This window comes from Crinia signifera, chromosome 4 (assembly GCF_055691185.1).
Source record: "Crinia signifera chromosome 4, ASM5569118v1, whole genome shotgun sequence".
Taxonomy (NCBI): Eukaryota; Metazoa; Chordata; class Amphibia; order Anura; family Myobatrachidae; genus Crinia; species Crinia signifera.
Genome location: NC_139220.1, coordinates 176,527,461 through 176,541,569, shown reverse-complemented (window position 1 = coordinate 176,541,569; position 14,109 = coordinate 176,527,461). Strand labels below are relative to the sequence as shown.

At 44.1% G+C, this 14,109-nt stretch overlaps 1 protein-coding gene across 1 annotated transcript in view; it reads right to left on the bottom strand.

Moving 5' to 3' along the window:
* Positions 1-11,598: 11,598 nt before the first annotated feature.
* Positions 11,599-14,109, bottom strand: part of CD36 (CD36 molecule (CD36 blood group)) — a 48,325-nt gene continuing 45,814 nt past the window's right edge. The window contains exon 13 of the mRNA XM_083183066.1: positions 11,599-14,038. Within this exon, the coding sequence (XP_083039192.1) occupies positions 14,029-14,038 (10 nt within the window). The 3' untranslated portion in view covers positions 11,599-14,028. The remainder of the gene's footprint in view (positions 14,039-14,109) is intronic.

The window sequence follows — 14,109 nt, the reverse complement described above, 5'->3', positions numbered from 1 at the left end:
AGAGAGTTACTCTCTGTGCTTGCCATGCTGCCTGATTAAATTCATGTGATTCTGTTACAAGACTGGTGAGTGTCTCCGATACAGCTTGCATATATGTATATATATATATATATATATATATATATATATATATATAATATATGAAGCTTGAATGTCCGGCACTCGTTTTAAATGGAGTTTAACAACAACAAATACTTGCTGGGGTGCCCTCCTCGATAGGTCCAATGTGAACCATCAACACAGATACTCCAGGAAGGCGGCACTCTCACAGGCTTGTTTCATCAAAATTTTATTCAGTCCAACAGTTTCGGGGGTTCCCCCCCTTCATCAGGGACAGCAACGCTGCTGTCCCTGACGAAGGGGGGAACCCCAAAACTGTTGGACTGAATAAAACTTTGATGAATCAAGTCTGTGAGAGTGCCGCCTTCCTGGAGTAGATAAATATATATATATAAGTGTAATACAAACAGCGGCACTCCAAAATAGTGTATTAAAAGGTGACCAAAGACCAACATTTCGGGTACTCGCCCCTTTGTCAAGGTGCAGGTGAAAAGGGGCGAGTCCCCGAAACGTTGGTCTTTTGGTCACCTTTTAATACACTATTTTGGAAAAACCTGCCGAGTGCCGCTGTTTGTATTACACTTATCTATATATATATATATTTGTATTACACTTATCTATATATATATATATATCCATCTTCTGATGAAGGCGTGTGAACACTCCAAAACGCGTTGAGCCACTGCAAGAACCACGGCATTCTGTTCCAGTATACCATTGGAGAATAATCCATCTCACACCTTTTCAATTCAAAATCTTGGAATTCCGTATTAGAGCTTATCCGGACCAGTTTCACACCATCTTTTGGATCCTCATCTCCATCATTGGCCTCAAGCCTCTAGTTGTATGTTGATTGAGTCCTCACTACTTATATTTAAGCTGTAATGTGTATTGAACTGTGGTGCTCTTTATTTGTACTCTATTTTTGTTATTTATTTAATGTTATGCCAAGTTTTGTCTCCCTGTATTGTTCCTTTGTACGGCACTGCAAAACACTTGTGGCACCTTATAAATAAAATTATAATGATAATAATAATCCTCAAATCTGCAGCCACTGAGCCTGTTATCTGCCATACCTTAAGGACTGCATCCATTTACCATCTCACCATTGTGTGATATCTGGTAATCCACCACTGTAAATCTCCGGGACTTTGAAAATTCCTTTCTTTACAGGATTCCACTCTCTATGGTAATTATCTCCATTGGTGTTGATTTGGGCACAAAAATTCACTCTCCACAATATTGAATGCTAGCTGCAAGCATCATGACACATTCCAAAAATAATAATAATAATGAACCACCGGTAATCTAAGTGAACCTATCAAAAATAGCAAAAATAGGAAAAAATTTAAAAAATGAAAAAAATAAAAAATATATATATTCTTTATTTATTGGCACATTTTGTTGCCAATGGTCATCAAGTTACCATGCTCAAATATATGATTATTGACTGGATCCCTCCACTACGAAGGGGAGGTGACAGACACTTACATTTATTGAGAAAGGAGTCCCTATGGATTTACACCCTTGACTCTGTTGCCCCAAAGGGGCTTAATGAACACAACCACTTAAATATGTTTTTGTGAGTGGTCAGAAGTTGCAATAACTTTATAAATAAAGAATTTTTTTTTTTTTCATTTTTTCAATTTTAATCCTATTTTTGCTATTTTTTATAGGTTCACTTAGATTACCGGTGGCTCATTATTATTATTATTTTTGGAATGTGTTGTGATGCTTGTGCCTAGACTGGTATTTACCGGTGTTGACACGCGAGTCATGTTTATTATTTTGTTATTATATATAATTTGTCTTGTGTGTTATATGTATTTTAAATATGTAGGTACCCATCCGGCAGCCCCACATAGCGGTATAAACTGATATCAGCTTGGTTGTTTTCAAGATGGCCGTGCATTCCACGGCAGCTGCGAGGTGGAACGCATTGGCCGGATAGCAGAAGTGTTTTGGAGCGCATAGCGCAGCACTTCCAGTTTCGTGAGCCGCACGCTGAGTCAGACGGCATGCGTATGTACACTGTATCTATTGAATGGCGTGGCTGCACGCTTTGCTCACAGGTGTGTAAGTATTGAAGTTATGCCTGATTAATAGACTGAGCTGAAGCTTGCTATTGGGCTTTTGTCTATGGTGAGAAGTGTTGATTTGATGTGCTAATGAGGGTGTTGCCGGTTTTGGGAATATAGGGTGGTCCTATAGGTAGGGAGCTGTTGGTCTGTCTTTTGATGGGGTCATGATTAAGGCCACGCTCTCCATGGCCGAAACGTCGACCTGACATGTATGTACCAATGTGTAACTAGCTGATGAATTAAAGCAGCAAATTGGTTATGAAGTATCTAGCCCTGGTGAGTGCCATCTTTATTTGTTTGGATGTATTGTATGGCTCCGACGTGGGACCATTAGAAGGCTACCCCAGGCATCTGCATATTTAAAAGTGAGTGCCAACCTGCTCCAGGATAGATATATATATATATATATATATATATATCAAGGGTAACAGACCATGCGCTCTTTAATGGTAAGTGAAACCTCTGTGGCGATTTACCACACCACTTCTGGAGACCGGTCCCACACTTACACATTGGCCCCTGTCACTGCATTCAGTGGGCCGTTCATGCCCCAGTCCAACACAGGAGAGCTTGGCAGATTCAGTAAAGTGCGCTTCCACAGTAAGTACAGTTTTGGCTTTTAGATGGATACAAAGAATTCCTAATACAATTTTACCCTAAGGTGGTTTGTACACGTGTGCAGCACATGTCTCATGGTTGCTTAATTCTGTACTTTTCATCCACATCTACATAGAAGTAGACAAAGTTGTTTATATTTATGATCTTGTTATATGACACAAAATGACTATTAATGCAATTGTATCCAAGCAAAAAGTCTGGCTGAGCTGTCTCTGTCCAAGGGCGACAGATAATCTACACCAATTATATTTTTTAGAAAGCACTGATACTGTAATTGCCAGAAAGATAGAGCGGCCTACTTTATTATTTATGCAAGAGAGCGAGTATAACCAAATAAATTGGTTATCCCTTTATCATTTTAATGATTATAGAGGTGAAAAGTGTAAATGTTTATCACAAAGACAATAACACAGTATTTATTGCAGCTGGTAACCATTATTATTGGTCAATGTGTGAACCTTATTTATTCTCAGCTAGAACAACGAGAAATTGCTGATGTAACAATCATTAGTAGAGTGAGGGCCAGAGGGAATATTTGTGTAAATACTAACCAAGGGAACCAAGTGGAAGTGAAGTCTGATGAAGTGTGACTAGAGAGGGAAACAATATCTTACATATACATGTAGTATTCAATGCGTAAGAACCACTCTTTCATTGAAGGGGGAGGTCGATTTCCAAAAGGGATAATCACTTTAGCAGCATTATTGAGATGTCCTAAAAGTGATTTCTTATAAATACTGGAGGGGGAGGGCAAAATATTCAGAAGCCAGAAATCATTTGTAGTCCCTCATCCGAGTCCATTCAAGAACCCTATTTAGCATTGCTGCATTATAGTAACTAGTGATGTGAGGGAGTTGGACCCCACCTTGATGTTTCCGGCGATATAAAATATTATTTTTAAAACGGGTTGTTGAATTATCCCAAACAAATTTACAAATGGTATGTTAAATTTACAAGAACCACCTTGGTGGTATATGAATTGGTAGGGTTTGCAGAAGATATAAGGGGAAATTTAATAAGATTGGAATTCTACTTCACATGTGATGTTGCTATGGGCAACCAATCAGAATCTACTTTTTATTTGTTTAGCACCCTCTTTAAGATAATAGACAGGATCTGAATGGTTGACCGTAGCAACATCCCATGTGAAGTAGAATTCACATCTTAGTAAAATTCCCCCATAAGATTTTAGGAAGGGTATTCATTTTAACAACATTAACCCTGCCTATCCAGGAAATATGTTTTTAGAGCCATTTGTCATAATCTGATTAAATTGAATGGAGTAAAGGGATAAAGTTATTTAAGAACAATTCTGACCATTTTTTTGTTATATACAGCATAAAAGAAGCGAACTTCCCTCTCTAAATTGCCATAAAGTATTACAGCATTAAGAGATAGGGGGGAGGGGTTTCCAGCTCCTACAAGTATCTTGTATCCAAAATGCTTGGGATCAAAAGTATTTTGGATAACGGATTATTCCGTATTTAGGAATATTTTAAGATATCAATGAGGTATAACACACAAATACACAAAAATATATATATTTTTGTGCATGAATAAAAGTTTTAAAAATGAAACAAAGTTTGTGTCTTATCTCAGGCACAGCATTTGATTTCCAAGCATTCATTTTCTTGCACATATATAGTGCCAGTTACATATCATGTCCCCAGTAGTGCCAGTTACATATCATATCCCCAGTAGTGCCAGTTAAATATCGGGGGAAATTTACTAAGAATACGAATGCAAAAAGTTGCATTCGTATTCTTAATACGAATGAATACGACAGCATACCTCGTATGCTTTGTCATGTTCCGGAGGGGGATTTACAAAGCAGTCATATACGACTGCTTTGTAACCCTCCGATGTTGTATTAATTCGTATTAGCGGCCATATATACGGCCGCTAATACAAATTAGTGGAGGCAGTCTGCACGGATCAGTCAGATCCGTGCAGGCTGCAAGGTGTAAAAAAAAAAAAAAAAACGTGTGGGGTCCCCCCCACAGCCGTAACCAGCACTAGGCTGACAGAGCCGGGGGCGGTAATTAAAAATCAGGGAACCCGACAAATAGGAGTTCCGTGATTTTTAAAAAACCAGCCCCCGGCTCCAGGTCTGGGGCTGGTTCCCAAAATACTGGGGACAAAATGACTAGGGGTCCCCCGTATTTTAAGAACCAGCCCCAGGCCAAACCAGCCAGCAGGGTAATGCCACAGCCGGGGGGGAGACTTTTTATACAAGTCCCCCCCGGCCAAAGCATTAACCCTCTGACCAGTCAGCCTGGCCAGGGGCCCTGGGGGAGTGGGGACCCCCCCAATAAAGGGGTCTTCCCCCTCCAGGACTTACCTGACCAGGCTGAAGCCTGGTGCTGTCCCCGGTGGCCCTGGAGCGGTGGCCACCGGGCTGATTCAGTGTAAAAATCCTCCGCGCCTCTCATCAGAATGATTCTATTGGCTGCTCAGCGGCCAATCAGAAGCGCCGCCGAGTGGCCAATAGAATCATTCTGATGAGAGGCACAGAGGATGAAGGATCTCTGCGCCTCTCAGTCCACTGCGGGGAGATGCCGGAGTCGCTGGCAGCTTGAAGAAGATGGAAGAAGCCCAGGACTACGGCGGATCAAGACTGAAGAACTTCCATGGCGGACCTGGGTGAGTAAGATTTCTTCCACAGGTCCACCATGGATTTCTTCGGACCGGACACCGACCCCCGGACCCTGGACACCAGACACTGGAGCCAGGGACCCGGGACCCAGGGACCTACCGACGGGATCAAGATAGGTAAGTATCAGTATGTGTGTGTTATGTATGTATTAAAGTTTTATTTTTCTGGTGTGTCAGTGTGTATTTATTTAACAATTTTTTTAACTGTGGAACTACAAGACCCAGCGGGCCCTTTAATGCCCCGCAGGCTGGGATTTGTGGTTCTCTAAGTCCCAGCTTGCGGGGGAGGCTTGCTGGGACTCATAGTTCCACAGTTTAAAACAATAGTTTTTAAATCTATTTTTTTTACACTGAATCAGCCCGGTGGCCACCGCTCCAGGGCCACCTGGGACAGCACCAGGCTTCAGCCTGGTCAGGTAAGTCCTGGAGAGGGGGGACCCCTTTATTGGGGGGGTCCCCACTTCCCCAGGGCTCCTGGCCAGGCTGACTGGTCAGAGGGTTAATGCTTTGGCCGGGGGGACATGTATAAAAAGTCGTTCCCCCCCCCCCGCTTTGGCATTACCCTGCTGGTTGGTTTGGCCTGGGGCTGGTTCTTAAAATACGGGGGACCCCTAGTCATTTTGTCCCCCGTATTTTGGGAACCAGCCCCGGACCTGGAGCCTGGGGCCAGTTGTTAAAAATCAGGGAACCCCTATTTGCCGGGCTCCATTATTTTTAATTACCGGCCCCGGCTCTTTCAGCCTGGTGCTGGTTACAGCTGTGGGGGGGACCCCACGCCGTTTTTTTTTAAAATGTATTTGTTTTATAATTTTTTTAACACTAAAGCCTGCACGGATCTGACTGATCCATGCAGGCTTCTGCCAAATACAACAGAAAATAAAGTGTATTTTCCTGCCGTATATTCGTGGCAGTTTTACACTAAGTAGCACTGCACCCCCCTCAATCCCTTACAAATGTGTTGAATATGCAATACTATGGTCACTGATTTGTTTATTCACAATTAGATGACCCTCCTTTAATAGTTGTTAATTTCACTCTCAGCCTTCATTCAATTTTGATAAATTAGAAAAAAAAGAGCCTTTCCCCTTAATGTTAAAAAAAACAAAACCTATTGTGTGGGTTTATTTATAACATTTCACTATTTCAGTATCTGCAGGTGAGCCCACATGTGATGCAGACTAACAACTAACTGCATGGCACCCTTCAATCCTCAATGTACCCACGCCCTCCTTCCCTTCAGTCTGCATGGTCAATGTTTGAGTACACTTAGCCGGTGCAGACTGTCACTAAGGACACCTTCACACCACACTTTGGACCCAGGATATTGCCAGGTTGCTGACGTAACTCGGGTCAAGTTGTGGTGTGCAAGCACCAGACCTTATAAACCAAATTGAGCAACCCAGCAATTGGACCTGGGTCACCCGCTGTATACTGGGTGACTTGGGTTTAATGTGAATGCGCTGGACCCGGGCCAGAGCATGGTTCGACTCGGCTTTGCAATTTGCAAGTGGTATACAGGTCCTGTTGGATGGGCGCCAGCAGCCCAGCACTTCTCAGTGACAGACTGGCAGTCCTGCAACTGTGCCATTTTTGTGACTCCTGTTAATGGCTGCCTGTGCCAATGATCTAAGGAAACCCATCAGAGCTGCTTTATATGTTGCAGCAGGAAAAGTGTTAAGGTGATATTTTGTGCTGTATCTGGCATGTTCTGGGGGGGGGGGGGTTGCTGGTGCTGCTGCCTGGGGGGGGGGGTGCTGGCGCTGCTGCTGGGGGGGGTCAGCTAACACTCACCAAGTCCCATCACATCTACCACTGTGCAGCAGCTCCTGAACGCCAGGCCGGGGAGACATCCTGCAGGAACTGTCTTCCCGCTCCAGGTCCCCGCCGGCTGCAGCGCAGTGTAAGTCAAGGCACTGAATGGGATAAGGAGTACTGGGATTTCCCTACCTCTAAATTGGTCAGGTTCTGGAGCGGCTCCTGCCCTTAGTGCCTCCACGGGATGTTCGGCGGGAGGGACGTTAAGTGGGAAAAATGTTTGGCCCACAATTGCTGGTGCTGCTGCCCGGGGGGGTGGCTGGCACTGCTGCCCCCAGGGGGGTCAGCTAACTCTCACCGAGTCCCATCCCCGCTATCAATGTGTAGCAGCTCCTGAACGCAGGGCCGGGGAGACATCCTGCGGGAACTGTGTGCCCAATCCAGGTCCCCACCGGTGGCAGGACTGGGCTGCCGGCCATGGTAGCACAGTCGGCGGCCGGTTTCCCGGCGGGCCAATCCGCCCCTGCAGTTAACCATACCTCCCAACATGCTGTGTTCAATGAATTCCCTTTTAGTTTATGACTGCAGACACTAGTGTTTAGTTATATTATCATACCCATTCCATTAGGTACTAAGGGGTGAATTTATGAAGCTTGGAGAAGTGTTATCTATCCCCATAAAGAACGTTATGAGCAAGGTGATAATGGTTCAGCCAATCAGCTCTTACCTGTCAATTTACATATTGTAGCTGATTGGCTGAACCATTATCACCTTGCTCATAACGTTCTTTATGGGGATAGATAACACTTCTCCAAGCTTCATAAATTCACCCCAAAGTGCTTTGTTCCTGGACTTCCCTGCCAGTGGCAGTTACAGAGGTGGGACTCCAGCACAGTCCAATATTCAAAGAGGGGGGTCATATCAACTGCCAGTGAGTCCAGGACAGTGATGTTTGGAGTGGCATTAGGTGTGGCTCCCCTTTTTGAATATTGGACAGTGGTGCAGTCCCACCTCTGTAACTGCCACTGGTAATCAAGTACAGAAACAGAGTATTTTGTACCTAATGGAATGGGTCATGTTGGAGGGTATGTATTATGAGAAAAGTGTTTCACCGCTATTAATGTCAAACATACATTAAGAAGGAAAGTCCAGGAACAGAGCATTGTGTCCCTCCTGGACAAGGTCATGTTTGGAGGTATGAATTAACACTTGGGTGCTGGGACTGTTGGCAGTTGAGTGGCCATCCTAGGATGGGGGAAGAGAGGAAAGGTGCGACACTGTTACCAGGTCCTATGTTGGTGGTTCTCCTAATACTATGTGACAGGGACCATCTCCAGTCTTCCCACTGTTATCTATTTTAAGCTGGGAGCCACCTCTGCCTCTCTCAAACTGGCCAGGTAGTATTGGACACCGTTTTCTCTGCTCCACCATGGGGTGGGAAGACACTTCCTCTCAGGATCCTGCTCCACCCCATCAATCATTACCATCAGCAGAGTTAAGGTGCCCATACACAGTACAATAGCTGGGTGTGATGAGATGCGCACTCCCGTCGCACATCTCATCTCATCGCACAGCTCAAAAAGAAAGTGCTGCACATACTTTTCTGATCTCATCTCATTGCATTGCAAAACCTATGTGATGCGATCTAGTCCAAATTGTATACAATAATTGTACCGTGTATGGGTACCTTTACTCAAAACCAGGAAGACACACAGGATACCCATGCAGCTACTCCACTCACAGGCACTGGTAGACCTAGTGACATTAGACTTGGTAACAATGTCAAACCTCTCCCTTCCTCATCCACTCTGAGATGGCTGCCGAACTGCTAATGGTCCTGGCATGTGTACAAAATATGACTTTAACCCAGTGATTTCCAAGGGATGCCACAAGGCTCTTCCAGGGGTGCCTTGGCTTGGTGATCCTGAACCATTTCAAATTATGGGTTAAAGTGATAGGCAAGTGCTAGTGGCTGCCAATAATAAGACATGTGGACAATCAGTAGTACAATGGTGCACCACCACATAACTGAACCTAAGGATGACAGTAAATGCAACATTTAATATTGTATTTCAAAATTATCAAGAAATTATGGTACTTATATAGTACCCGGGCGCCCAATTAAAATATGTACGCTTGCGCAAGGAAATCGCATGTCCCATTTTAGTGCCGTGCAATGCATGCGATGTGATCTCAGTAGTTTATATGGATGGATATGGCTGGATGTTTGTCAGTTACCGTAGCTATGCTTTCAGAATAAGCTTAAGCTACGGAAATAGCGCAGTCAGTCAGAACTTGCGTAAGTGTTCCCGGTCACTCTCAGACTCATTCTGAGGTGCTTAGCTGACAGTGATGGCTGCTTCAGTAAGTGCTCAGAACGTGACAGAGGTGACAGTCGTGGCAGGTGAACAACTCACCATGTTCACCTTGCCTAATTCTGAGGTGGCTGTGGTGTTTTTTTAGCGACACCAGTTTCTGCCCGTACACGCAGAATTGCGTGAATGGCCATCCAATGCGGCTGTCCATGAAGGAAAGCATGTGGCGCTGCCACATAAAGGCCTGCCGGAAAAAGGTCAGTCTTCGAGCGGCCCACTGGTTCCCGGGATGCCGGTTACCCTTCGTGACCCTTGTCAGGTTCATATACTCATGGGCAGAGGAGATGACCAGTGTGCTGTATTGCAAAAGGGAACTGTACATGTCCATCAAAACCTCCGTGCAGTACAACAGATTGATAAGGGAGGCATGTGCTATGGATTTACTGTCCCAGTCCCATAGGCAAATTGGCGGTCCTGGCATGGTGATCGAGGTTGACGAAAGCCTCTTTGTGAAGAGAAAAAACCATGTGGGCAGGATGCTGCCTCAGCAATGGGTTTTCGGAGGGATCTGCAGGGAGACAGGTGCCTGCTTTCTCACTGCAGTGGAAAAGAGAGATGCCACTACATTGATGGCCGCGATCAACTTACATGTCGCTCTGGGATCTATAATATACTCTGATTGCTGGAGGGCATATCATTGTCTTCATTGATTAATCATTATTAAGTAAATTTACAGTTTACCGTTAACTCATGTCCTCATTACTGTGTCAGATAAATGGTATGGCTGGTGTGAATGTGTTCCTGAAACCCCCCCCTATTCACGCCACCTCGAAGCGTGGCAAGTGCAGCCATCACAGTAATCAGCGTCCCCTCGTGGGGCTTGCTACACTCGCCACGCTTCAGGCTCTGTGGCTCGCTAAGCTTGCCACATTATATAAAATCAACTCCACACCGATGTGGATAGAGGGGGTATGAAAAGGTCGCAAGGACACGTTCCGCCACCATTCGCGGGGCTCGCTGCGCTCGCCACGCTTCGACGTGGATAGTGGGGGTGTGGCTAAAAATTGGAGTACAGTTAATGCCATCGCACCGTATAAAACCGCATGCAATCGCATGCGATTTTGTATGAGGTACAATGGCATGTGATGCAATGCGATAAGCCCGGGGCAAAAGAGCAATGAAAAAATTACTAGTAAGATCGCATCGCACGCTTCGTATGGCACTAAAACGGGTGATGCGATTTCCTTAAGCAGAATAGCCCACTAAGCAAATTGCTTAGTGGGCGCCCAGGTACTACATAAGTACTGAAATTATTTTTCCCTAGGGGTGCCTTGAAAACATTCTGATATGCTTAGGTGCTGTGATTTAGTAAAGTTTGGGAACCCCTGCCCTAACCCTTTATTTGAACAAGTCATAAAGGGTTCAGTCAGGCTATTTTATGTAGGGGGGTGGGAAAGGGCAGAGACGTCAGTTCAATGTACTGTATGTGGCAGCTTTGATGGGTTGCCATAGATTCAACATGCAGCAGATAGAATGGACCCTCACAGTGAGCCACTTATTCATGTTATGCCAGAGTAGAGCAGTTTATACACAGTAAGCCAGGTACAGCCCATTATACATATTATCCCAGGTAGAGCCCCTTATACACATTTGACCAGGAAGAGCCCCTTATACACAATATGCCGTATAGAGCCACCCTTTATACACATTATGCCAGGTAGAGCACTTCCAACCTCATTCCACCTCCTCATTATATCTAACCCCTCCCCCCCCCCCCCACAACACACACACACACAGCTATGCATCTTACCTTTGTTTTGCCAAGCAGCAGCCTCAGAATACTTTCCATGCATGCTGTCATGATGTATCACCTGCAGGAGGTGAGGAGGTGGGTCAAATGCATAGGGAAGTAGCTGCAGCACTGCCGCTGTAATATATGTTATCAGAGGCCACTCGGCAATGAAGGAGACGGGTGCACTACTACTATTATATAATGCTGTGACCAAAAGCTCTTTAGTATAATGAAGATGTTAAATATGCTTTAATAAAATAATATCGTAATGACAAAAACAACAAGGAAAATTTAAAAAAATTAATTGTTTTATTATTTTACATCATAAGTACAGCACAAACGTCAGTAAACATAAAAGAACCTTGATGTAAATACTGTACATTCTTATTTTTATTTTTGTATACCAAAATATTATAGCTGCTATATATTTTTTAGATATGACAATTTTTACAAAAGGAAAAATAACTCCACCCGTCAATAGCCATGGTCAGTAGAGGGGATAACAGAAGAGCTGATATTAACTTTAAAAATATCAATGTTCCTTTAAATCACAGGACAATGTACTGATACATTTTTTGTTTAAAGGAGAAAATGTAACACATGCTGTATTCTTTCCTAATATTAACAGCTTCCACCACATCCACTTTGTGGAATATAAGGTAATATGATTGGATTCAGTATTAAATCCCGGCGTTCAAAATCCCGACGCCGGAATCCCGACCGCCGAAATCCCGACCGCCGAAATCCCGACCGCCGAAATCCCGACAAGAGGGGGATGTGGATCCCCCCCCCCCCTTGCGGGCTCGCTGCGCTCGCCAGGCAGTGGGCCCGGTGCCTCGCTACGCTCGGCACACTAATTTATTCTCCCTCCAAGAGTGTCGTGGACACCCACGGAGGGAGAAAGTGTCGGGATTTCGGCGGTCGGGATTCCGGCATCGGGATTTTGAACGCGGGGATCCTGACCGCCGGGATTTACACTGCATCCCATATGATTTTATACTTTCATACCTACAACAGTATATGGTCAGATCTTGCCACATAACGCAAATATTGAGCATCCACATCTACAGTATATGTAATTTGGCCACACAGGTTAGATAACTGTCAGACTATATGGGGGGGGGGGCAGTCGTTCATGCGGGCGGCGTTTATATGGCCTTAGTATGAAGAACACTATGGTGGGCAAATATGAGTGCAACAAAAATTGACTTTAAAGATTTCATGGTCTAACATACAAGAGACAGTAGTTTATTTGGTATGCATACTATACAAATACTGTATATGGAGATTGAACATTGTATTTTACAGTATGTTTATTTATTGGGATTATTTTTGTTACATAGGCCCTTATTCTGGTTGTCGGATGGGTCTGAGTGCAGACGAACAGCCGATGGTTGGTGTTTGCGCATGTGCAGAGGTGCATCTGCGCATGTGCGAATGCCTCACACATACGAACACGGCGTGCAGTGAAAATGATCGAACGGAACTATCCGAGCAGGGGGTGGAGAGGGGTGTGAAGGGCTGTTTGGGCTCATTACCATATGCATACTCCCCGCATTTCATGTTCGTTCCCATGAAAACGCTGGGCGTATGTATGGTAAGGTGGCCGTGACGCACGTGTGGGGGGCGGACAGCTGACATAGCCGGATAGCAGGATATCCCTGCTTTCATACGGAAAAATGTCCAAGTGGTCTGGAGCACTCGGTGCTGTCCGACCACCTGGACGATGGTCGGCAACCATCGAAGGATGGGGGAGGTTCCCACAGATGGAGGAGGCGTTCACATGAAACATCCACTCGCAGTCCGTTCGGCTGGCGGTTTACCGCATTTGGACGGTGAGAGCGATCCGTACGATAGGCGGGACTAAGAACACATGGTTCCTGTCCGAAATAAGCATCCGTCCGATTCAACTAGAATAAGGGCCATAGTTCTAGCTGTTTTTTTATATTTATCTCTAATATCTTTTAATGTTTCGGTCTCTGTATTAGTTAATGCATGGGGCATCACATAGTGCTGGCATCCGATAGTGCAAAGTCACATACAGTGTTTTGTTAGACAATTAATTGCTGATTTAAATACTGCATGATGGTTTACACACTGAAATTACCCCAGGACCAGAATATTGCAGCTTATTACATATGGGCCTATGTTTCCATCCAACAGTTTATTTTGTTTTGGACATTTTAGATTAAAAATGTTCCCATTCTATTGTCATAGAATTCTATTGCAATACTTTGATTATGGTATTTTGAGAGTAACGTTATTATTGTTAGTGTTCTGGGTATGGGTCATAGGGTCGACAGAACTTAGGTCAACAGTCATAAGGTCAACTACTGTAGGTAGACATGGTCATAAGGTTGACACATGAAATAGGTCAATGTGAAAACGGTCGCCATGTTTTTTTTCATATTTTTGTTGGTGTATATGAACACAGTATAAGTGTACGGGCACACTATTATATTTACAATTGATGCCTATTTGGATAATAAAGTATGAAAAACCACCCTTAAAAAAAAAAACCATGAAAAACTAAGGTCAACCTTTTCCATGTCGACCTAATGCTTGTGTCCACTTAATGGACATGTCGACCTATAGTGGTCACCATAATGACTGTTGACCTAATGCATGTAGACCTAGTGACCACATCCCTAGTGTTCTCTTGGTGTCATATATTGTTATACTGCTTACATTTCATCTTACAAGTCTACTAGCAGAGTTAGTTATCCATGCTTGCAGTCTTTGTGACATCCATTTAGCATTTCCTGTAAAAAAAACAAAAATGGTAATATATATTAAGCATATGATCTCACCAACTAAGTAAAATATACATTAC